General features: G+C 46.7%; 1 protein-coding gene across 2 annotated transcripts; it reads left to right on the top strand.

Moving 5' to 3' along the window:
- On the top strand, positions 1-25,715 carry LOC115389689 (SLAM family member 7-like). Of its 2 annotated transcripts, none has more exons than XR_003931616.1 (6): positions 1-144; positions 5,536-5,838; positions 21,192-21,497; positions 21,589-21,685; positions 23,169-23,215; positions 23,481-25,715. XR_003931616.1 is itself a non-coding variant. In XM_030093222.1 (6 exons), exons 1-6 carry the CDS (start codon positions 105-107, stop codon positions 23,580-23,582), a joined length of 891 nt encoding a protein of 296 aa, XP_029949082.1. In that variant the 5' UTR covers positions 1-104; the 3' UTR covers positions 23,583-25,715. The 2 variants fall into 2 exon arrangements, 1 of the variants encoding a protein (XP_029949082.1); XM_030093222.1 differs by having other exon boundaries at positions 21,589-21,681.
- The last annotated feature ends 174 nt before the right edge of the window (positions 25,716-25,889 follow it).

Genomic DNA, 25,889 nt, shown 5'->3' with positions numbered 1-25,889 from the left:
TCTCTGGGTAGTTTCGTTTTGTTTTGGGGAACTTGGGATTTACAGCCTTTCTGCGACCCTCAGTTCTTGCTGTGAACTCGTCATGTTGTTGAATCTTTAACTCGATGATGGATCGTCAGGAATCGATCTTCTTCCTCTCTTTAGGTGAGTTTTTGGTTCAAATGTTTTTAATCTGATAACAAAACAAAGAGCCTCCCGTTTTCCTCTTCTGAAAGACAGTGTGGAACACATGACTGTTTTTATAGAATAATCGAGTCAATAGAAGCTTCAGAAACTGAACAAAGTCAAACAAATATCAGTTAAAACAGGATTTTTTTTAACAACTATTTATTCTGCTCATTGAACTCATTTATTATATTAAAGGCATCAGACAGAATCAGGATCTCCTAATTAAGAGATAAGATGTGTAATTTAGTGAATCTTCCATATTTTACTTATCTTTTGGCAAGGAAGTAAATGTTTCTATTTTTTAACAGATTATTTTGCACTATTAAAACAATAACAATGGAATTAAAATACAATAAAACAACAGAAAATTAAATAGAATAAAGGTGAAATAACATTAATGAATTGATTTACAAAAAAAACTTATTGCAGATGAAGAAGTGGTCATGTAGTGATGCTCTGATGTTCACTATGGAGGCTAAAATAAAGCCATGCATCAAAGGAATGCCCTAAAAATATTTTGAACAGCTGTCCACTGCAGTGACCAGTATACATGAACAGTTTAGTGATCCTGTAGAATAATCATTTTAGTCCTCCTATGGAGGACTAAACATCCCAAAATGAAATAAATAATATCTCCTTTAATGTATTTCCAAAGGACATAAAACGTCGAAATTGTTAAAGGTGCATTAAGGAGTTTTACAACCTTAAAAATACATATTTTCCACCATAAATATGTTACACATTTTTAATGATGTGTACAATGTGCCCTGACATATTCATTACAAGTACCTCGAACAGTGCTAAATTGTCACTTGAAAGTTGCAGTGCCGGTTTGGCACCAGCATTTTTTGGGGGAGAATTTGAAAGGAATGACGTAATGCGCGCTCCGGCTGGTCAGGTTTCATTTTGTCCGCCATTACTCCGCCAGATGCTTAGTGAGCAACAACTGAGCAGGAGCTTCCAGAAAGTAAGAAAAGACTGGCTTCTAGCACTGCCACAGCTCCAGCACAGACTCCATCAGGTAAAAGACACTTAAATCTTACTTGAGCGCTTCTAAACGAGCGAAGACGGAGTCCCCGTCTTCAGTGTACGGGAGCCACAGGGACGAGTTTTTCACTAAGCTGCGTTACGCCCAAGGCCTGCAGGGGGCGCTGTTTTACATAAAACGTGCAAACTCCTTAAAGGGGCTGTATCATGCTTTTTTAGCTAGTCCAAACCCTAGAAATGACATTAACATGGTAATAGTTTATTTTTGGCGCTAAGGAAAAGTAATTTTGTTTGAAATAAAAGCTTTTCTGGGGCTGATTCTGAATCCCGGAAGAAAAAACACTCCGTTTCACTGAAAATCCCGCCTCTCCCCCTGTGGACTTTGACTGACAGCATACTTCAACCAATCAGTGCTTCAAAACAAATACGCTAGCTAGCTTTAGCTCTTTAGCTCTAGCTTCTCCACACGCAAAAACATCTTTTCCTGTTAGAAACTCACCAAGCGCAGACCCTTCAGACTCTTCAGACTCTTGCTCTTGCTTGACTGTTGCTTTCAGACGATGGTCAAAGTTTATCCTCGAAATCGCAGTTACAAAAAGCAGCAAAGCTGATTGCCGAGGGCCTGCGGGAGGGGGGCTCAGGGGAGCCATCTTCACCGTGTGACGTCAACGTGGGAAACAGAGTGTTTTCACGGGTACGGGAGGGGCTGCCTCTCTGAGCAGCACAAACACTGGGAAAGCTTAAACACGCAGGCACAAAGGAAAAAAACGCTTTGGGGGTGTTTTAGGTGAGTACATAACTATATAACAAGGTCAAAACATACAAAAAGTGAATTTTGCATGATACAGCCCCTTTAAGGCACCTTTAAAGCACTGTGAAACCAAAATCCTATGAGAGGCAAGTCTGTTTATGTTCGGTGTGGGAAACATTTCTTTGAGGGTAAATCATAAAATTGTTGAAAAAAAAACTTTTAAGTTGTCATTTCAACAGCTTATATAAACAGTGGTATTGCAGCCTAATATGCATTCACCAGATTGTCCACAGCAAACATCAGCATGTTTCTATTGCAAAAAAGTGTTTTGTAAGTTGTTTCATAATGTTGGTTAAAGAAGTCATAAGACGTCTAATTAGTAACCACACTTCAAGCCTCTTGTATTTTACTCAGATGAACAAGTAGAGATGACATCTGAAACAGAAGAAACGCCAATGATTCACTTCACAGCCTCCAATGTACAGCAGCCACCACGGGGCTCGTTTTCACTGAGTGCCTGAATAAAGTGAAGACACCACACTATCATGCTGCTGGCCTCTCTGTTGGTTTGGATACTTTATTGAGCAAAACTTTGTTTGAAGCTGCTTCAAACCAAGGGGGGGACTGGGTCCTGCTGGTTGAAGCTCATTGTTGGTACTCGTCTGAGCTGCAGGACAAATCTGAAAATCTTGCAGCGAATTTGATTGAGGAAGCTCTGAGCAGAGCTGGGGCTCCACAAACTAATGGATTGAATGAGACTGATGATGATAGTCCCACCTGCTGACCTTGATGGATGAGTTTGACAGATAAAATAAACAACACCAGAACATTAAATCATCAATTCAATAGTGAAATAATTTATGTATATTAGGTATTTTAATGAATAAATTAAACATTTATGTATCTAATTCTAATTTTATTTAATTCATGACACTTTTAAGCAATTATTTAATGGTGTGTTATTTATTTAATTTTGATGCGTTTTACCCTCCATATCTCTCTGGTGCTGTCTCTGTCTCGATGGCTTGTGCAGTTTAATTATGTGATGCTGCCTGAACTTATGAAAGGTGGAGATCACTAAGGTAATCAAACAGTGGTGATGGTTGTCGATACCATCTTGTGTCTCAGTGAAGTGATGATAAGGAACATCAGAGTCAGGTTGACAGGTTGAGGCGTGACGTTGAGCAGCGCCGAGAGGCAGAGCTGGTGTTGGAGGCATGTCTGGCACAGTTGTGAAATGTTGTTTCTTGGCATTTGGTCAATTGATTTCATAAGATGGAAAAACTGAACGCAGCAGAAAAGTCCAGCATCTTTCATGACTGACTGCAGTGAACTACTTTAGTGATACTCCTCTGCACCAAGACGACAGCGCTGTTGATGCAGGTCTATAAAGTGATGAGTACAAATCACAGTGAAAACTTTGTGAAAACTAAAAGTGCTGAGAGTGTGTAGATTACTTGTTTGTCACACAAACCATAAAGTCAAATGTTTTCAGTTTCAGAGTTGAAGAAGAACTCTGATGTTAGATTTTTTTTTTTTTTTTTTTACATTTGTGAAGTAAAAAGAAACCTGAAGAATAAACCAAAGCATTTAGTGAATTATTTCAGACTTCATGAATTCACCCATATGCTAAGAAAGACAGATCTATTTCTCTTTTAGATGCCTCTGGAGCTGCTGAGTTGATGCTGTTCATTTTCAGTGATGCTGTTGTCTTCAGGGAATCAGACCGGATGTCCAGATGAATCACATAGCAGACAGACCACTGGAGTCTGACCAGAGACATTAAACCACTCGGACTCTGACTCAACAGGAAGGAACATTCTCTCAGTAGCAGGAAGAGACTCAGGACACAAACATGCTGCAGTGGAGTCATGATGCACAGCTGGTGAACATCAGGTTTCCATCACTGAGAGGAAACACAGGGAGCACAACACCACACAGGACACTGATATGAAGGAAAACATCCAACACAACTCAGACATGAAGCCTGGACCCCATCTGGAAGAAGAAGCAAGGTTACGTTGACACCCCGCTGTTCCCTGTCCGTCTGTAACTTGGTTGGACCTGACACTGGCTCAGTTGTGTTGACCCATCTACCACTGATGTCGAGTGCACCGTGTTCGTTCAGCAAAGTGTCTTCTGAAGAGTTTTATGTTTTAGAGTTTCAAACAGGGAGACCCCCTTTAGTTACGATCAGAAAAACAGCAACCTATTCTTATTGGTTTTTCCAAAAATAGTGAAAATAAATATTAGTGAAAAAGCTAGAAATTTGGAAAAGGGCAAAAAATTAGCAAAAAAGTTTTTACACTTAAAGGTATAATGGATGATTTTCTCAAAAAAGTCGAACCCAAGCGTCTGTTACTCGCTTTTTGAAAACGCGCATGCACCAGACCATCCTACCTGCTCTGTTGCTCCTACGAGCGCGCTTGATGGCGTGACGCAAGCATTTCTCCAGCGTGATTGACATGTCAGAGGACCAATAGTTGACGCTCGCATCACGCCATTCATTTGCTAAAACATCATCCATTATACCTTTAAAGGAGGTGGACTTTTCTGTGTATAGATAAAAAGAAAGTTTGACTTTTTGCTATAGAAACAGATAAAATGACTGGACCGGATATCTCGTCACACATACACATTGCAGCCCCCCTCGCAAATAATCCTAAATATTGAATAATAATGAAGCGCCCCACCAGCCTGTCCAGTGGACACAAAAAAATGGCAGTGGATGGTAAAGTGAGACATTTTTGGGAGGACAAAGATCCAGAAATATATCTGGAATTAATAAATGAAGCAAACATTCATGTGTGTTGTTTGTTTTGTGGCAGAGAGACGCTCTCTGATGACATCATCTCTTGGCGCACTCTCCTCTCAGTAACCGCAAAATAATAACAAATGGAAACATGTGTAAAGTTGCATTTTCACTAAATTCACTAAACTATTTCGTAATAAGCCTGACTCATGTGACAGAACATTGACAGTATGAACCATGTCAGCTGGATCCATGTGTGACCAGTTCAGACTATCATGGACTCGAACAGAGGACCCAACCTCCGGACACAGCAGACTGACTGGGTGTTCAAGTGGCTCACTGCAACACTTTTGCTCTTTATAAAACAGCAGAGACAGTCTGAGCTGTGGAACTTCAAATGAAAGCTTGATAGTAACAAAAGTCAAGACAGAAGAAGCAAAAAGCTCACATACAGTAATCACAGCTGCAGGCTGCTGATATTGTGTGAGGTTTTGATGTAAACAGCAGTTTCTCTGTTGTGACTGTAAATCCATCTGTTTACTGTAAACACAACCTGCTTTTCACTTGTTTATCATGAACTCAAACAGAACAAAGATAAAACTAATTAAAAAAAATCTTTCATGCAAATTAACTCCCAGCTTCAGGTATCTTCACTCAGAGAGAGCAGGCAGACAGAAACAGACTGAAATGGATCATATTTATAAGTTCACCTCCTCTGATGGAGGATTTTCTTCTCACAGACATGAAGAAAGTTCTTTGCTCCACTTTGACCTGCAGCAGTTTCCAGGCTGATGGAGCTTTTCTGACAGAAGGAAATCAGCTGCAAGCTAAGGAGAACTGAATCAGACTGATGGGTGAATGTGTTTTTATTCCACAGTGATAATCTCTGCTGCTGCTGATCCACTGAAGACCCTGAGAGCCTCTGTAGGAGGAAACATCACTCTGCCCCATGCTGTGAAGGAGGAAGGATTTCTGTTATATGGAAGAAAGAGTTTAGCTCTGGTGTATGAGAAGAAACTGTATCAGATATATGGAGAAAATTACAAGGACAGACTTCACTGGAACCAGAACACAGGACGTTTTACTCTCACCAGGCTGCAGAAGAATGACTCTGGGATCTATACAGTTGACTCGAAGGAAGGAAGACGTGCTTCAGTAGAATATGAACTGATGGTGTACGGTATGTTTGATTTATTCTTCTTAACTTTGATCTGTGTGTTCAGTGTGTGCACGTCTGTATTATTATAGTGTTAGAATTATCATTCACTGAGCTGTCAGCACTGTGGGTCAGTCTGAGAACTGATTCACTCAGGAAGTTCAACTAAAGTTACAACTGATGCATAAACAGACAATATAGTGAGAGGAAGATGCTCTATAATCTGGATGTCAGAGTTTCTTAGTGGACCAGTGACGAGAAGGAGTAGCAACTAAACAGATGAGATAAACTTCCGAAATGTCGACACCTCTCAAGAAGGAAATCTATGCTAATGCGGTTTCCAATGGGACGTGGTTCATGTTGTTGTCAGGAGGACTGAATGAGTTCAGAATGGATGAAACTCCTCCTCCTCCAATAAGAGGAAATGCAGAGTTGCTGCATCAGCACAAGTCCAATTCTACCACAGATTTCTGCTTCATCTCATTCAGCCTCCAGTGTCCAGAAGTGGTATTCCAGTCCATCCAAGAAGAGTTTTATCATTCTCTGAAGCACTAAAAACAAATTCTCTCCCAACATCATCTCATACCATCTTTCTCATAACATTTCCACAATTTCTATTTACTGCTAGAGGTCAGATGTCGGCAGCCTTTACTGCTAAACTTTCCACTGTAGCAACCACAAGTGTAATAATATTTTTAACATAACTTTCTCCATTTTAAATGTAATGAATCCAATGGTGTAGTGAAATTTAAAGACAGTGCTGCAAATTTGTTTTTTAAAGGGGCTGTATCATGCAAAATTCACTTTTTGTATGTTTTAACCTTGTTATATAGTTATGTACTCACCAAAAACACCCCCAAAGTGTTTTTTTTTCCTTCGTGCCTGCGTGGTTGAGCATTCTTCCTTGTTGTGCTGCTCAGAGAGGCAGCCCCTCCCGCACCGTGAAAACGCTCCGTTTCCCACGTTCACGTCACACGGTGAAGATGGCTCCCCTGAGCCCCCCTCCTGCAGGCCCTTGGCAATCAGCGTTGCTGTTTTTTGTAACTCCAAATTGCGGAGATAAACTTTAAGCATCATCTGAAAGCAACAGTCAAGCAAGAGCAAGAGTCTGAAGAGTCTGAAGAGTCTGAAGGGTCTGCGCTTGGTGAGTTTCTAACAGGAAAAGATGTTTTCGCGTGTCTTTGCCTGTAGAGAAGCTAGAGCTAACCAGCGTATTTGTTTTGAAGCTCCGATTAGTTGAAGTAGCTGTCAGTCAAAGTCCACAAGGGCAGAGGCGGGATTTTCAGTGAAACAGAGAGTTTTCTCTTCCAGGTTTCGGAATTAGCCCCAGAAAATCTTATTTTTTTTCACACAAAATTACTTTTCCTTAGCGCCAAAAATAAACTATTACCATGTTAATGCCCCTTTAAAGGGGCTGTATCATGCTTTTTTAGCTAGTCCAAACCCTATTATTGGCATTAAAGGAGCTATCCGTGATTCTGCACAATTCTGAGCCCTGACTTCAGTTTGAAATGTTGGCACCGCCCCCGAGCTCTCTGACTGGTTCCTCACATTGAGAAAACCCTCCCACTCCCCCTCCGCTCTGCTCCCACTCAGCGTGCACGACGCTACAGGCACATCCCATACGCCTGCACAATCCTCCGGAGGAAACACAGCAGAAGCCACTTCGACTCTTTTTTGTTCAAAATAAATGGCCCCTTCATCTCAGGTAAACCATATGTTACCTTGACGCTACATGTTCAATGCAGAAAGTAGCTTGTTGCTCCTTTGGCTTCCATGCTGGTCTGTTTACCGGTGTTGTGCACGCGCTGAAGACGGCCTCGCTCCCCCCCGCCCCCACTGCTGCTGCGCTGTGACTGGAGGAGAGAGGTCGTCACGTTAAATCCTCAGGCAGCGCTTTGCGGGGCCAGATATCCCAAACACGCTGATCAATGTGTGATTTTTTTTTTCACAGAAATGTAGCATGGGCTTGCTAGTACATGATGTCAAAAGCATTTTTCTCGTCGTGGTTAAATTAAAATCGCGGATAGTGCCTTTAACATGGTAATAGTTTATTTTTGGCGCTAAGGAAAAGTCATTTTGTGTTAAAGGATTTTCGGAGGTGAATTCTGAAACCCGGAAGAGAAAACGCTCTGTTTCACTGAAAATCCCGCCTCTCCCCCTGTGGACTTTGACTGACAGCAACTTCAACCAATCGGAGCTGCGTTAGCGTCTCTAAGAGTTAGCTTTAGCTCTTTAGCTCTAGCTTCTCTACACACAAAGACACGCAAAAACTTCTTTTCCTGTTACAAACTCACCAAGCGCAGACCCTTCAGACTCTTGCTTTTGCTTGACTGTTGCTTTCAGACGATGGTTAAAGTTTATATCCGTAATCGGAGATACAAGAAACGGCAACGCTGATTGCCGGGGGTCTGCGTGGGGGGGGGGGCTGTTTCCTCAGTGGAAAATGTGAATCAGCTGCGCTGGTCAGAGGAGAGTGCGCGTGTTGTCTGCACGGGGTGGGGTGGGAGAAGAGTGGTGGGGAGGAGTTCAACTTTGTGACGTACTTAGGTTTGGAGAGTTTCAAACGAGCTGTTTTCTACCCAAAGGGAGGGGCTGCTGTAGAGAGCAGCAGACTGAAAGAGATTACTCAGACATGCATGAATGAAGGCAAATAACATTTTGGGGGTGGTTTTTAAGGGAATTCAACTTTGGGGCATGCTAAAAACCTTAAAAAAGTGGATTTTGCATGATATAGGTCCTTTAAAAAATGAATATGCACTACGATACACTCTGCACAATTTTTATAAGCAAACTGCACAAAGTACAAATCCTACTTATATATTGATGCTACTGGCTACAAGTAATCAGTGATGGGAATAACGGTGTTAAAATAAAGTGTTTTCAGGGTAATCCAACTTATTCTAGCATTGCAATGCCATTACCGCACATAGCTTTAGAGAATTTTGTTATAATTTGCTGTCCACATTTCACACACATTCGCATCTTAAAGGGGCTGTATCATGCTTTTTTAGCTAGTCTAAACCCTAGCTTTGGCATTAACATGGTAATAGTTTATTTTTGGCGCTAAGGAAAAGTCATTTTGTGTGAAATAAAAGATTTTCTGGGGCTAATTCTGAAACATGTAAGAGAAAACGCTCTGTTTCACTGAAAATCCCGCCTCTCCCCCTGTGGACTTTGACTGACAGCGTACTTCAACCAATCGGAGCTACATTAGCGTCTCTAAGGGTTAGCTTTAGCTCTTTAGCTCTAGCTTCTCTACACGCAAAAACACGCTTTTTTTTTTTTTTTCATTGCAAGCTGAAGTTGGTTTCTGAGTGGGCCCTATTTGATTTAATTAATTTGAATTATTTATTTATTTATTACAGCACTTGGGTTGTTGGTATGTTGGTAGTATAAAGCTGACATCTTTAAGAAGAATGTTATCAAAGTCATTACATCTGTCCTTTCCAAAAAAATCTGCTTTTCATTCTCTTGGCCAGTAAACAAAATCCAGAATTAATTTGCAATGTATAAATAACCAAAAGAGGCCATTCTTTATTGAACACCAGCAAAATTCAATTGAACAGTAAGATTTGCAAGTTATTAATGAAAATCAAATTGTGACAAATGAGAACTCAAACAGATTCAATGTTATAATGATTTGCAAATATCTACATGCTGCTGAAGTTATGATCGGTTCTTTGCAAATTTGTCAGTTTTCTGCTCCATTTCGTAGAGAATTAGTAGTTACTGGATGTAACTCCAGTTCTACGAGTAAGTGCGTGCCCGCCTACGGGCTTCGCTAGTGGCACACCTCCAATCTCTGTCCTATCCACTGAGACTATACAAAGCTCGACGCACCAATCCCCCGCACGCGATGGCGCAGCGCCACGCCCCACACCGAGGGTACATAACCTCGGAAGGCGCTAAGCAAACCCTTCTTCTGACGTAGCAAAAACAAGGGAAGCAGACAGCTGGGCCAGCAGGTAGGCGGGCACGCACTTACTCGGAGAACTGGAGTTACATCCAGTAACTACTAATTCTACTTCGTAAGTGCTTAGCCCGCCTACGGGCTTTGCTAGTGGTACTCACCAAGGCGAAGGCCGTAGGTCGATGAATGTACTCCCAGCTGGCCTGCTGACGGGATTGGTGCGTAAGACGGAAGTAAACAAACCGTACGTCCAGAACGGCCGTAGAACTCCCGAAGGACGAGGCGGGCACCTAGCGACGAAGTGCGGCCCACGACGTACAAAGCATCGCCACAGCGACACACACACACACGCCGGCCGGGAAACCACAGCGGCAGGCGGTGAAGTGGGGGACCCCTGGCCCGCGTTCCACACACGGGGAGCAGCAGCGAACCCAAAAACGGCAAGCGGCAGAACTCCTGCCCCTGCAACACCGTAAACAACATCCGCAGACCGCAGCAGAGCCGAGTGGCAGGCGGGGAATCCCTGGTCCACGAGCCCACCCGGGACGTGGCAGCCAGGCCAGAAGGACCGAAACGGTTAGACGACCGAACTCCTGTTCTCGCCGAAAAGTCAGAGTCAGTGCACATATCCAACAGATACGAACGCACGAAGGTGGACGCAGAGGCCCAGGAGGCAGCCTGGCAGATGTCACTCACCGTGACCCCTCTGCACAGGGCCGCAGAGGCAGCCACACGTCGTGTGGAATGGGCACGAATCACTGCTGGTGGCGAGAGATTCTGTGCCTCGTAGGCAGCTGCAATAGCGCCCCCCACCCAGTGGGCGAGACGCTGAGAGGTCAGCGGGGAACCACGCCCCCGGGCTCCAAACCTCACAAACAGCTGGTCCGTGGTGCGAAAGCCAGCTGTGCGCTGGACATAAAGACGCAGAGCCCTGACCGGGCACAGTGACCGCAGGCGTGGGTCGTCCCCAGACGAACCAGGCATGGAGTCAAGCGTCCTGATCCGGATCACTCGCGACCGGAAGTCCGAAGTGATCACCTTGGGATGAAAGGCCGGGTTAGGCCAGAGGTGCACGAGTCCCCCATCCTGGCTGAACACCATGCAGGATGGGTGGACTGACAAAGCGCAGAGATCCCCAACTCTCTTGGCGGATGCTAGCGCCAACAAGATGGCGGCCTTAAAGGAGAGAAAGCGGTCCTCCGCCTGCTCCAAAGGCTCGAAAGGAGGTCCCTTAAGGCCCTCCAACACCACATGGAGGTCCCATGGAGAGACCACATGCCTGGGGGGCGGTCGCAACCGACACGCCCCGCGCAGAAACCGCTTCACAAGCGGGTGGCTGCGTGCAGAAAAGCGGCCGAAACCGCCGTGGCCCGCTGCGATGGCCGATGCAAACACCGCCAGGGTGGATGCAGCGCGACCACTGTCCAGCAGGGCCTGGAGGAACTCCAAAACTCCACCAATGGTGCAGGAGACCGGGTCCAAGCCCCTCTCCGAGCACCACGACGTGAAGAGCTTCCACCGAGACCTGTAGGCCTTGACAGTAGAGGGGGCCCTGGCACTCTGGATGGTGGACACCACCGCTGGGGGGAGGTCTAGTTCCACCAGCCTCACCCGCTCAGCCTCCAAGCCAGGAGCCTCCCGCCCAGGAAGGGGCGGGACCGAAGGGCACCCCCTGCCTGCTGCAGTGCGTCGGGCCCGTCGGTAATCGGCCACGGGTCCCCGACTGCCAACTGAACCAGGTCCGGGAACCACCACGCACTCGGGGTGTCTGGAGCCACCACGATCACGTGAAGATTGTGCAACCTCACCCTGCGCAGCAGCGGGGTCAAGAGGTGGACTGGAGGGAACGCGTACAGGATGCCCGACGGCCAGCTCCTGTGTGCGAAGGCGTCTACCCCTAGAGGGGGGGCGTCTGACGACCTGAGCGAGAACCAGAGTGGGCACTGTGCGTTCTCTGCACTGGCGAAAAGGTCTGCCACTGGGCATCCGAACCTGCGCCAGAGTCGGGCTGCGACCCATGGGGACAGGCCCCACTCGTCCACGGGACATTCTGTCTGCACCGACGTTGAGGACTCCGGGCACGTGACGCGCTCTGAGAGACGCGAGGTGCCGGTCCGCCCACCGGAGGATCTCCGCCGCTATGCGATGAAGAGGGGGAGACCGGGTCCCCCCCTGCCTGTTCAGGTACGCGACCACCGTAGTGTTGTCCGTCCTGATGAGCACATGGCTGTCCTTCAGCCTGGCTTGGAAATGGAGCAGGACCCTCTGCACCACCGTCATTTCCAGCACATTGATGTGAGTGGGAGTCAAATCCCAAGCACCGCCCACAGCGTGGTGGTCTAGGGTGCCTCCCCATCCCGCGAGAGACGCATCGGTGAACACTTCGACGTGATGCGACACGCAGCCCAGGGGAACTCCTTGCATTAGGAGAGCAGGATCCATCCAATAAAGGAGATCCTGGCGTGCTTGGGGCGGGATCGGGAACCGTTTGCATCCGTCCCACTTCCCCACGCAGCGGAGGCGTGCAAACCACCGTTGCAGCCTGCGCATGTGTAGAAGGCCCAGCCGGACCACTGGGTGGGCCGCGGCCATTAAACCCAGGACGGTCCTGATCAGACGAACCCCGACCAGGGGTGTGGTCACTGCAGACCTCAGGGTCGAGAGAAGGGAGGTCCGTCTCTCCTCGGAGAGGTGGGCAGTCATAGAGAGCGAGTCCAGCTCCAACCCCAGATAAGCCATGCTCTGAGCTGGGGTGAGCGCGCTCTTTTGTCGGTTCACCATGAACCCCAGGAGCTCGATGTGGTGCAGGACCTGGGTCGTGTGCAGCACAGCCTCCTGATGAGAGGACGCCAGTATGAACCAGTCGTCGATGTAAGTGAGGATCCTCAGACCACGACGACGGAGGGGCTCCAACGCTGCTTCGACACACTTGGTAAAGGTGCGAGGGGCGAGAGAGTAGCCGAAGGGGAGCCGGTTGAATTGAAAATACCTGGTCCCCACGGCAAAGCGGAGGAAGGCTCTGTGCCTTCTGAGAATGGGGATGTGAAAGTAGGCATCCGTCAGGTCGATCGAAGTCATCCAGTCCCCAGGTCGAATGCTCTCCAGGAGGTGTTTGACCGTCAGTGTGCGGAACCTCCTGGTGGCTATGTGAGTGTTGAGGACCCTCAGGTCCAGAATGGGTCTTACACCCCCGCTTTTCTTGGGGACCAAGAAGTTGGGGGAATAAAAACCCGAGTGCGCCTCTGTCGCGCTCAGCTCCGTAACCGCACTCCGGCAGAGGAGTGAGGCTACTTCTGCCTCGAGAGCGGCCGTCCCCGCAGGGCATGCGAGCCGCGTACGAAGGATGCTGTTGAAGAGAGGCGGACGACAGGCGAACTGCAGGGCATAACCGTTTCTCAGTGTCCTGGACAGCCAGGGAGAAAGCGGTCCCAACATAACACACCACGTGTGAAACCGGAGCGTGAGTGGCTGTACCACGGCCAGCGGGGACGGCCCACCCGTCCTCCCGGCCTCGGGAGACGGGGGGCCCCCGGCGAAAGCGCTGTGGAGCAGGCGTCCCCTGAATGAGAGCGGGCGGCCGCCAGGGGGCCGCGGACACCGGCGCTTTGCTGGGGACAACCCGAGCAGAGGCAGCGCGATCCCGGAGTTTTCCGGGTCGCTGTCCTCGGTGCTGATGCCGGAGCCTTCCGGATCGCTCGACGTGATGCTGAAGCCGGAGCCGGGACGCCCAATAGCGGGAGCCCGGGACGGCAGAGCTCCGCTGCTCCGAGGCTCCGCCGTGACAACACACGGGGAAGCCGAGGGAGCGCTGCCGGGAGCAACACGAATAAGGCCGGGATCGGGGCGCTTTACGGCGCACACCCGGGCCGGCGTGAGTCCGCCGCTCGGCGGAAAAACTCCGCTGGGAGTGGCATGAGTGGCGCCGGGGCTGGGGCGCTGCATGTCAGCAGCCCGGGGCGTAACGGCACCGCCGCTCTGACGCCTCGTCATGCTAACACGAGCGGAGGTCGGCGGACAAACGCTGCTGAGAGCGCTATGGGTGCGGCCGGGGCCGGGATACCCCTCGGTGGGGAGCCGGGCCGGGCCGGAGCCGTCGCTCTGACGCTTCGAAATGCTCACTCGAGCCAAAGCCGGTGGAGAGTGCAGCCTGAAGCGTTTACGGGGTGCTGAAAGGACATCAGCAGCGCACCGCTTGCGTGACGCACACAGCGGGAGAACTAGCGGCTCCAGCGCGCTGCTATGCCCAGCATCCGCAGCTGCATTGCGGCAAGAGCGCGAAGAAAGCGCCGGTGAAGAGGCGGTTCCGTGCGCATTCCACTCACCATCCTCAGCCGCCTTATCGCGGAGCGGGAGGAGGGAGGGAGAAGGGCCCAGCCGGGTTTTGCACTTTTCGATCATGCTAACACGGGGGAGAGGAGGGACTGCTGCTCTTTGGAAGATGTAACGGGCCTGACGGCCTTTATTTGCATGTTTGCTGGCAGGTGCGGGTCGAGCGGACGGGGCGCTCCGTGTCTCGGGAGCGCGGGACCGTCTGGGCTGATCGGCGCCCCGGGAGGATCGGCGGGAAGACGGTCCGGTCTGTCCAGGTGCCGAGGTGCTCCAAGGAGCGGGACGCCGCTGGTCCGCGGAGCGACGGCGCTGCGGCGGCGGCTCATGGCGGGGCTGGAGGTGCGGGGCGAGCTGCTGCGAGCCTCGTGCTGCTGCCTCCAGGCGCTCGATGATCACCTGTATATCGGGCCCAAAAAGAGAAGAGGTGGACAGGGGGAGTCCCAGGACGCCCCGCTGGTCCCGCTCAGATAAAGAAGACAGACCAAGCCACAGGTGCCTCATGGCGAGCTGTGCGTTGGCCATGACGCGGCCTCCACTGACGGCGATGGCTCTGCACATGCGCATCAGGACTTCGGCTGTATTTTGGACTTCCACGATGTCTTCGGGGGAAAGCTGGGACTTCTTGTGGCAGATCTTGTCCACAGAGCCCAGAAGGAAGGTCATGTTATTGGCTAGGGCGAACGTCAGGTTGCCGCTAGCGTAGCCACGATCCAGGAAGCTCGCCATGCGCCTGTCCCTTTCCGACGGCAGCACGGGCTTTCCGCCGGGCCAGGCGGAGGATCGGGGGAGGAGGCACAGCCGAACGGAGTCCTCAATGGCAGGCACTCCGGAGACCGGCGGCCAGCCCTCCACACAAGAATACTCCCGGTAGCCCTTCACCGTACCCTTGGCGGCAAGTGGCGTACCCCAGTCCCGCTGCACATGAGCTTGAAACGATGGCACGGCGGGACATAACACCGCAGTCCGGGACCGAGCCCGTGACTGGGTTGCCAGCCCGAGTGCAAAATCACGCTGCACCGGCTCCGGAGGCTGCGGCGGCAGCGTGAGGCCGGTGCGCTCGGCGGCTGAAGTAAAGAGCCCCGCGAGGTGCTCCACAGGCTCGCGGGGGAGACGGGATGCGGTGGAGGCGGAGTCGAACCGAGTCGAACTCCGTGACACAGACACGCTGCTGTGGCTGCTGCTGCTGCTGACGCTGCCGCGAATCTCGGCCCAGTCGTAGGCGGCGGCGGGGGCAGTGGTCTCCTCGGCGTCGTCCTCACCGGCAGGAGCCGGGGAGGTTGCGCCCATGAAGGCTGCTCGCCGCTGGCTCTCTTCGAGCGGCAGCGCGAGGCAGGCCGGGCAGGAGGTCCGCTGGCGGTGATGCTGTTCTGAAACAAAAACATGAAATGCAATTTTCAGTTGATCATTGTTGTGTTAACTGTCAAGGTCAGAGGAAGGATTGAAATGCAGGCGGAGATCGCAGGAACAGGGAAGGCACCGGTTAGGCCTGGGCGATTATATGATCGTGATTGTTGATCGCGATTAATTTCCAGTCGATCACGGTGATCAGCTGTGAGCACAATTACTAGATCAGACAAGGCAGAAATGTGCGTGACCACAGCCAATCAAAGTCGGCTTTTTCCTGCTCAACTTCCGCCTGAAAGTTGTCTGAGGAGTAACCAGAGATGGAGCTGAACGTGGAGCCGAGGGCAGCGAAGCAGATGAAGTCAGCCATGCCTCGGCGTTATGCTCTGAAGATGAGGCTGCTGCTGACAGGACAGGCTGCTCCACCCGCACCGCTGCTAGCGCTCCGCTGCTAGCACGCCGCTGCTAGCACACCGTTCCGCAAAGAATCTGGTCTTTTTAGTAGGAGCTACTTGTGATACAGTTTAACTAACGATCGTTCAGTTCTTCTCTTTTACTGAAAAAACGCTGCATCGCATCATTGAACATATCTCCACGTCTTGCCGCTAACACTCTTCTTCTAACAACATGCAGAGAGAGCCTGCAGCGCTGCAGCCCTTCTTCCTCTGTGGTGTCTGTGTAAAATAAGGTTGAACATGCAAACAGCACCCCTAGTGGCATGAAGTGTAAATGCAGTCATGGCGTCGTCTGTGGCCGTGGTCTGAATGAGGATCTCTCTGGGGTTATTATGTTTCAGAAACCAGAATATTTATCTTAACACGAATATTGACTGCATGTAAACGTAGCCAGTGTCGTCTTTTCAGGCCACTGCACCATACGAGCAACATTCTAAGAGGATAAAAACAATTACTTTTGTCTATTTTTTTTGTGTGTTATTGTAGTTTTGTACTGCTACATTTTAAGTCTAATCTGTCCAATCTCGATTATTTAAATTTTGTACATTTGATGCAAGCATTAATGATGGCAGCAGCATATTTAGCATCAGAACTTGAAAATAATGTTTATATTCTAAAGCACCTTCATTATCTCCAGGCGGTTTCTTTAGTTTTTTAATCTTTTATAGCAACAAAAATCCTCAGGGCTGTAAACTGTAACACTGTAACTAACGATCGTTCAGTTCTTCTCCTTTACTGAAAAAAAAAACGGTGCATCGCAAGATTTTATTATCTTGGTGCTAGATTTTTTTTTTTCCATTTACTGCACTGTTAAGTGAAATTGTTCTTATTTTTCTATGTTTATATTATTTAATTTGCATTGCTATTTACTTAGTTTGTTAATAAAATGTTTAACTATTCTATACTTCGAGTTTTCAGTGCAGATGCTTTAAAACTGGTTTAAAAACAATATAACATATCGTGATTATAATCGAGATCGAATGATATGAAAAAAAAAATCGTGATCTTTTTTTTTGCCATATCGCCCAGCCCTAGCGCCGGTACTGAAAAACTGACGCTAACGTCCACAATGAACCAGCGACCACACAAGAGGAGATAGGGAAGACACAGGTGTAGTACATAATGGTAATGACTGATAGAAACATAAGACAGACACAGACACCAGGCTAATGACACACACAGGGAAAGAAGCGAACACAGAAGAGGATGGGAGACCCAGCCAGGGGCGTTGGACCCACCGGATCCTGGCAGTAAATAGGAGGTCTTCCAATAGATGTGCTGGGAAGTACTTCATAGTACTTTAAAATATTGTAATATTTATACTAAGTTTGAAAAAAATGTGATTTTACTGGATTACAGAGAGTCAAACTGAGGTTGAAATTAGCACATTGCTGCCATATTTACAGGACAGAGAAGACTGCAAGTGGAAAAACAAATCTTTAAGAAAAAACAAAAAAGTTCTGAGAATCTAAAAAAACAAAAATATGAAGTTTTTTTTAAAAATTAGAATTAGATTGAAGTTATCTAATGACAACTGATAAGGTTTCCACTTCCGCCATACGAGCTTTATCCATTTTAGCTTCATATCAGCACTTCAAAAGTGCCAAATTACTGAATTAGACAATTCTATTAGAACAAAAAGGTTTTTACGGGATGAATGACAACAAATAATAAAAAGTCAACCTTGTCATACTAGACTAAGTATTGGCAGTACAAATAAAACAGTTAAAACAAGTTAAAAGAATAACACAGGTAATACAAAGGCATTAAAAAGATAAGCAAATCTGTATAGAATAAAAAAAAATCAACAGCTCACATGTCAACGACCAAAGAGAAAACTACTGAACCACTACAGTCATGTTGTCCGTAGACTTGAAGTCTTTGGAGCTGGTTGAAGGTGCAGAGCGTGCCGCCGCAGAGCGTGCCGCCGCTGCAGAGCGTGCCTACACGGGGAGTTGGAGCAGCGCAGCACAATGCAGAGCAGTGCTCACACAGCACACGGAGCGTCGGGGCGCCTATACCCACAGCCGGCCCTGATTGCACTAATAATAATAAAAAATACAAATAATTGAAAAAAAAAAAACAAAAAAAAAAACAGCGCAGGCAGGTAAAACAACACTTATTTTTTTCCCTACACACTGAAACACAGACTGGAACAAAGTGTCGGTAACTCTAAACATCAAACAAATGAAGTATAGTTCAAATGACCAGAATCAAACCCACTTCTAACAAACGGGCTAAAGCATGTTATTTATTTGTATCTATAATCTCTGCAGTTAAGCTCACATTTTTTGGCTAAACAGTTTCTCACATTATCTGCTCAAATTAAATGAAAGGCTTAATTGCACTGTGTCGGTCCGTTTCGCAGCGCAACATCCATGCAAAAACAAACACTAAATTAAATAGAATTAGCCTTTTAGATAAATAAAAATAATAATATAATAATAACCTAAAATATTACAATTAAACGAAATAAAAGTCAGCATTAAAAATGAGAATTGAGTAACAGAACCGTCTTTTAATAGCCCAATTATCTGGCTACCTACCCGTTTAATGTGGAAAGCCATGTTGTTGTGAAGTGATATGAAAGGACACAATTTGCATTTGACTTTTTTTGGATCATCTTTGACTTGGTCTGAAGTTCTGTTTTTTTCCGACATTGTAAGACTTTTAAAGTTCAGCCAAATCACCACCAAGATGCTGCTCTGTGACGGAGCTCTGCGCAAAATGGGATTGTGCCACTCACCATGGTGGTTGATTCACAGACACTAAATAGATAGAATATTGAATAAAACTACAAGTTAAGTAAATTTTTCCAAAGTATATTTGATAGGCTAACATGTATATCAAATAGGCTTTATATCATGTTTATTTGGGGGGAAAAACCAAGCAATTCTATGTAAAATCAGTCATTCAGCACCCCCATACAGCTGTAATGGAATGGTCCTCGTTTAATAATCACATTTTTTCGATGCTTCGACTGCGTGATTGGCAGTCGAATCAGGCCCCTTCGAACGAATCGTCGAATCGTCGATTATCTGAGGACACCCCTATATAAAATGCTGTATTTTGTACGATTATGTTGTTATATCGATGTATTTTGTGGAGAGCTCTCTCTCGGCGGGTGAAATCTCCGCAGATGATGAAGTCCCTCAACCGCAGCTGACACATCTGGTGAGGAATGGCAAAGCTCTGCTGCAGAGGACGCAATGCGACGCGACGCGATGCAGACTCACCGCGACACAGACTCACCGCGTCTGGTGTAAAATGGGGTTAGATGATCGGTTCCAGCTGTTCCAGTTTGTAAATAAACTGTTGAGGAGGGATGATACTGTATTCTCAGCTGAAGTTGATAAGTAGCATTCAGACACAGGAGTCTCTTGTTTCCAGAGATGTGTGAGTTTTGTGAAGTGTAGTGAAGATAGTATTACAGATTACTTATGTAGGACTAGATGTTATTATCCCTCAGTAGATACCTATGGCACCGATGAGGCACTGTGGCAGGCAAATGAGTGACAGCATCCTTTGGGTTGTCAAGTGGGCGCCCTCCTTCTTGGGTGTTTCGCTGACAAGCCCATGACACCTCCAGAGGGTTCAGCAGTGAATCCCAGCGTCCCAGGTTCACCCCCATCAGCCATCAGACATTTGGATGCCCAGGTCAAGTCCTTCCTCTTGCTTCATAGCCACTGACTCCCCCTCTCAGCAGCCCTGGAGAGGTCCCTGACAGCCTGCCTGTGAGCCTTACCCCGCACTCCCATCTCCCTAAGTAGCCTAGATGTTGAGGTGGCTACGAAGCCTCTGCAGCCTACTTCCACTGGGCGTACTTTCACACACCAGCCTTGTTCTTTGGCGTCTGCTGCGAGATGGGAATACCTCAGCATCTTCCGCTCATAGGCCTCCTCCACTGCATTCTCCAAGGGTATTGTAAGCTCAATGATTTAAGCGAGCTTATGCGAGGATGACCACAGAACGAGGTCTGGACGCAGATTGGTGGACGCAATCTCCGGTGGAAAGCAAAGTTTTTTTGTCCAGGTCTGCCAGCAACATCCAGTCCCGTGCCTTACCCAGCTGCCCACTGTCAGCTGAACTGGTATTGCAGCTTGTTTGACCCTCCCGGACAAAGAATGTTGGCTGCCGGTGTGATGGTGGCTGAGGAAGGGCGTTCGTTCTTGTGCGTTCGTTTTCCAGCACTGCTACAAGACACCTTAGCACCTGATTGTGTCACCAGGTGTATCGGCCTTGGCTTAGGCTGATCTTGCATCCCACTAAGATGTGTTTTAGTGTTGCCGGACATTGGCATAGAGAGCAATATTAGTTAATTCAGTGCCTTACTCTTGATGCTCTTGTTGAGATTTGGAAGGATATAAACAGTGAAGACCATAACAGCAGTAAATCGCTACAGCAGACAGAATGGTCAACACTAAATCATAAGCCCAACAGACGATGAGCAGTGTCACAACACCAGGAATATAGACATGTGTCTAAACTCCAACGAGGACTCTGTTCTCCTGATGACATGTTACTCACTCAGTCTGGGTCATTGGCATTGAGCCATGTTTCTGTGAGTAGTCTCTCACAGTCTTATTGGCTGTTCTTGGTCAGCGAATGATTTCCAACTTGTTGTCCAGTGAACACATGTTGGGTAGTATATATCATGAGTGAAGGATGGATTCAAAACACAGCAGGTTACAAGAAAAACGCTTCTTATCTTTAAAAACAGGGAACACAGGAACCACTGGTGGAGTTAACAGCTGTGCTGGTTGTCGGTGGATCAGCGACATCGACAGCTCTACTAGGACAGTGAGAGCTAACTGGCTAGGGTCTAAAGAGCAGGGGCTAACAGACAGGGGACAGACTGGCGGCTAATCAGCAACTGTCTGGAGGTTAAGAGGTGTGAAAGCCAGTGGAGACCAGCCCCCCAGAGAGGAGAGAGTCTGTACCTGCCTTATTAAATCTGAGATCTGAGCTCTGTGGATGCTGAGGAAGTGGTCATGGAAGTGATCTTGCATCACCATCTGAGGGTGCTGAGGCACATGAGGAGACCATTTTTTGTAGCTTAGAAAAACTTCAGAGGGATTGGACCTCAAGCAATAGAAGGAAGTATCATTAAAAGCATAGACAAGCATGTATTAAAGATTTAAGAAGAAATAAGATAAACAAGCATTTGTGTGACACGGTCCTGTAACTCAAGCTGTCCTCCAGCTGAGAGGTAATGTGTGTCACCGTGGCTCGATTAGAGGAAAGAGTATCATCAGTACACACTGTCATTATTCTCACTGTATCGTTATTTGCATTGTTTCCTGACTGTGATGTGATTCTGTGTCGTTGCTCTACAGACCCTGTACAGACCCCTAATGTCAGTGTGTTGAACAGAAGCTCTGAGAGCTGCTCTCTGAGCTGCTCTGTGGACTCAGCTCAGGAGGACACCACGCTGCTGTGGTCCAAAGACCAGGAGATCCTGAAGAAGAAGCGCTCTGCTGCTTCTCTGTCTCTGACTTGTTTCGACTGGCAGGACCTGAACTCTTCTCTTCATTGTGTGGCTGAAAACCCTGCAGAGAATAAAACAGTTTCAGTTGATGTGAGGAGGTTCTGTCCACTGAAACAGAGACGGAACACCAGCAGCTCCACAGACCCCAGGCATCGTGAGTGACCTCTGACCCCGACCTGGAACACAATAACTCATATTTTCAAAGCTTGTTCACTGAATGTGGTGTTTATGTGTCATTTTAACAGATTTGATCCTCATCATCATCTCCACAGTGTGTGGTCTCATCGTATTACTCTGTGTTTATTTCATCTGGAGGTCGAGGTCGAGACAAACAGAAGGCAGGTACTCTTCACTTTTTTCTTCATCACAAAACTCACTGACAGATCTGTATTAACTTTAGATGTTTTCCATTATTGACACATTGATACAACTGTCTTCAATAGATGGGCGTTTTGTTCATCAGGAACTCAATCATTTAAGTTTGCAGCTGTTCTCTCTGTTTGCCTCTTCATGAACAAAAGTCGAGCTCAACATAATAATTTGATCTTCTGATCTGCCGCTGGTTCTTTTGCGACTGGAGTCGTGTTCAGTCTTAAAGGGGCTGTATCATGCTTTTTTAGCTAGTCCAAACCCTAGAAATGGCATTAACATGGAAATAGTTTATTTTTGGCGCTAAGGAAAAGTAATTTTGTGTGAAATAAAAGATTTTCTGGGGCTAATTCTGAAACCCGGAAGAGAAAACGCTCCGTTTCACTGAAAATCCCGCCTCTCCCCCTGTGGACTTTGACTGACAGCTACTTCACCCAATCAGCACTTCAAAACAAATACGCCAGCTAGCTTTAGCTCTTTAGCTCTAGCTTCTCCACACGCAAAAACATCTTTTCCTGTGAGAAACTCACCAAGCGCAGACCCTTCAGACCCTTCAGACCCTTCAGACTCTTGCTCTTGCTTGACTGTTGCTTTCAGACGATGGTCAAAGTTTATCCTCGAAATCGGAGTTACAAAAAGCAGCAACGCTGATTGCCAAGGGCCTGCGGGAGGGGGGCTCAGGGGAGCCATCTTCACAGTGTGACGTGAACGTGGGAAAACAGAGCGTTGTCACGGGTGCGTGAGGGGCTGCCTCTCTGAGCAGCACAAACACGAGGAAAGCTTAAACACGCAGGCACAAAGGAAAAAAACGCTTTGGGGGTGTTTTAGGTGAGTACATAACTATATAACAAGGTTAAAACATACAAAAAGTGAATTTTGCATGATACAGCCCCTTTAACAAAAAACAGGACGGACTGGTGACATGATACAGCTCATAGCGTTTGGTTTCTTTTGTGCTTTCCAGAGTTGAATAATGTGAAATATAAAACCAGTCACATGCTAAAAGGCTAAACTGAGAGTGCTGACCTGCACAGACACAAAAAAACTCTCCGATGAACAAACTTGTGGCAAACATGATACTTCTTACCATTAATATCTACCACCTCCTCTCTGTACAACTCTCATTTCTGTACACTGGTTTCTACTTTAGCATTATTTATATATAAAATACAGGAAGCCACTCTGAGGTGGTGGAGATGATTTACAAGCAGATGAAATGTTCAGAGCGTGTAGCTGCTGCAAGAAAACGACATGAATCAGACAGGAAGTGAAACAGATTGTTGAAGTTTTATTCCCTGAGAGTCATCATCTGGTTTCAGATTAGCTGCTAATTCACCAGCTTCGCCTGCTCCAGACTTCAACTCCAGCAGTCACATTTCATACTGAGAACCTTTATTTACAGACTGCAGTGAACACTGAACTCCTTTCATCTTTCACTGTCGTCCTGTTTCTACAGAAGTAGAGTACGCTGACGTCCAGATCCGTGACAACAGATACACTGAGGTGGGGATTTCTCTAACGCCTTCAGATCAATGTGTAACTGTAGTCATTACCTTGTAAATATGTAACTAAGAGCCTGATACCTCCGTCGATAGCTGCTCTGTTTATTTTCACTCCATCTAGAAAGTCATTGCTGAGCACATTGTCTCATTGACACACACACACACACACACACACACACACACACACACACACATACATTGCTGCCGTTTTACCAAAGCAAACTCAAGTTGTCTGTTTTAATTTAATTCCTCCTCCTCCTCCTCAGCTCCCACGACGACCATCAGAATCTGAGCGTCCAACTCTGACGACCGTTTATGATGAGCTGATGTTCAGTCGCACAGACTCTGCTGAACATGTATGGCGTTAAACTGACAAAGGCTGAATCCCATTTCATCCCTTAGCCCTCCCCCTTGGCCCTCCCCCTCCATTTTGCGTGTTCACGTGGGGGGGGAGGGTGTCCCAATTGTCATTATGACGGAGGAGCGGGGGGGAAGTGGTAGGGCTATGCACCCCTCCAAACGGAGATTCTCCCGAGGCACACTCCAGACGGAGGGGTATGACAGATTTCCCAGAAAGCCTTGCAAGATCGGTAAGATGGCGGCGTCTGTAACGAAAGAAGTTCATAAATGTGAGTATTTTCTCGATGAGTAAAGTTTCAACATGTAAGAAAAACATTCTTCTTCGGCAAACAATTGTCGCATCTGCCTACGTCATCGGCAGCGCAGCGGCAACTACTGATGACGTACGCGATTGTGGAAGGGGTTTCCCAATTCGGAGGGGTTTACTTTCGGCCCTACCCCTGAGCACTCCATTTCAAAGGGGTAGGGGCAAGGGGTAGGGCTAAGGTGGAGGGCTAGAAAGAGAAATAGGATTGGGCCAAAGGATCCAAACACTGGACAGTGGCCACGGTTACGTGGTGTTTTTAATTAAAAATTACTTTATTCCGAATGAAATAATTCTGAGTTGCAATTATTGGCTTCATGTTTACATGGGAAAATCAAAGCATTAAATCCACTTTCATACTGGGGGTTGCGAAGCATTCTGATTGGACAGGGGGCGGACATGACATACTGACCTCTACTGGAAGTAAACAGACGACCGAAATGAAGTCATGTCTAATTTACTTATAATTCCACTCCTGAATGGGTCTGTTGACATGGGACTTTTAATTCCTCTTTAAGTCTGAATAAAAGTCAGTTTTGCTCTTAGATGACCATGTAAACACCTGAAATCTTTATTTGGAATTAGGTTTAATTGTTAACTTCATTCCGGTTGTTCTGCACATGCTCATTCCTTCGTGATGATGCAATTTAATATTCGTTAAGAACCCAACCCCAACGTCTGACAACAAAAAGCTTTTCTTTGTACTTGTGCTCACTGGTCTGTTTGAACTGTTCACCACCTGCTGACTGATAATCTACTGGGCAGGTGGAGGAGATAAGCTGAGTTCAGTTTTCCTCACAGGAAAGAGGAAGCGAATCATTGATATGAGGTCACACGCAAATGCAGACTCACATTCACCTGTGTTCATGTGATGCTCGTGTTACACCTGATTATGTTTTAAAGAAATCTGTATAATTCATGGATATCAAACATATGGGCTGCGGGCCAGAACTGATCAGCAGACAGCAACGCTCAGACTGAGGGATCAGTCATGCTTTGGACCTTTTGATGGTCGTTTTATTTTTTCATCCAGTTATCATTTTTATACATATTTACTATTATTGTGTTTCTATTTGAGCATTTTTCCTTCCAAGCCTCACTGAGGTGAAACACCTGAGATGATTCTGACGGAATTAACTGCTGTGTGTAAAGTTTTGTTGGATGGAGCTGAAGGAAACAGCAGAGGCTGAAGGTGCTGCAGCGCCTCCTGGTGGATGTCAGAGGACCTGCACATGTACCGCTCAAAACAGGCATAAAACTGCAAATCAAGAACGAAAAAAAAATCGCTCTTTTACAAAACAAAATCAAAAAGATTAGAATAAAAATATCAGATAGATGGATGATGATTTCAGTTCTGTTTCATAATGGCTCATGTTATATTTAACACACATCATCAGCATGATGTTTATTGATGAGACTTAATGGTATCCTTGTAAAAGTGGGAACAGATTGGTGTGAATCTGATGTACAGGGTTACAGAGGAGAAAAATACACTTGTTTGTGTGTCTCCCATTTGAAGCAGAGCATTCATCCATCTGTCCAAAAAAATGTCTTTTTGGTTTAATTTGTGTGAAAACATAAAAATGTAAGCTTATGTCTGTTGTGGCTTTTTTATTTGTTTGTACTTGTGTAGGTTCAGTAAACACTGTTCATGTTAACCTGGTTATTGAACTGTTCTTGGTTCAGGATGTGGTTTAGCTCTCTGTGGTAACTTCAGCTGGAACAATGTTGATTTGATTTGATTCAGTGTTTCTCTGTCAAAGATAACACTGGAAGAAGTTGAACCCAGAGAGTTTCATGCAGAGGCACAACAATAATAAAAGAACACACCACTCTTTCTCATGTTCTGTGTGTTTTCTTCTGTCAGTATAAAAAACATCGGGAAATGTTGATGTTACTTTAAGATAAGCTACTTTATATTTGGGGTTCTATAAATTGCATTTTATCAATCAGGAAGAAACCAAGAGTTCAAATAAAATAAATCCAGGTATCCAAAGCTTCTTTTCCATGA

Source organism: Salarias fasciatus, chromosome 6 (genome assembly GCF_902148845.1).
Source record: "Salarias fasciatus chromosome 6, fSalaFa1.1, whole genome shotgun sequence".
Classification (NCBI taxonomy): Eukaryota; Metazoa; Chordata; class Actinopteri; order Blenniiformes; family Blenniidae; genus Salarias; species Salarias fasciatus.
The sequence above is the reverse complement of the archived record's forward strand: the minus strand, read 5'-3'. Positions and strand labels throughout refer to the sequence as shown.

Bases quoted from the DNA above. Each gene is read 5' to 3' on its own strand.
- LOC115389689 (XM_030093222.1), top strand. From the start codon at position 105: ATGATGGATCGTCAGGAATCGATCTTCTTCCTCTCTTTAG. The intron at 145-5,535 runs GTGAGTTTTTGG...TTTATTCCACAG, and splicing joins GATCTTCTTCCTCTCTTTAG to TGATAATCTCTGCTGCTGCT. The intron at 5,839-21,191 runs GTATGTTTGATT...GTTGCTCTACAG, and splicing joins ATATGAACTGATGGTGTACG to ACCCTGTACAGACCCCTAAT.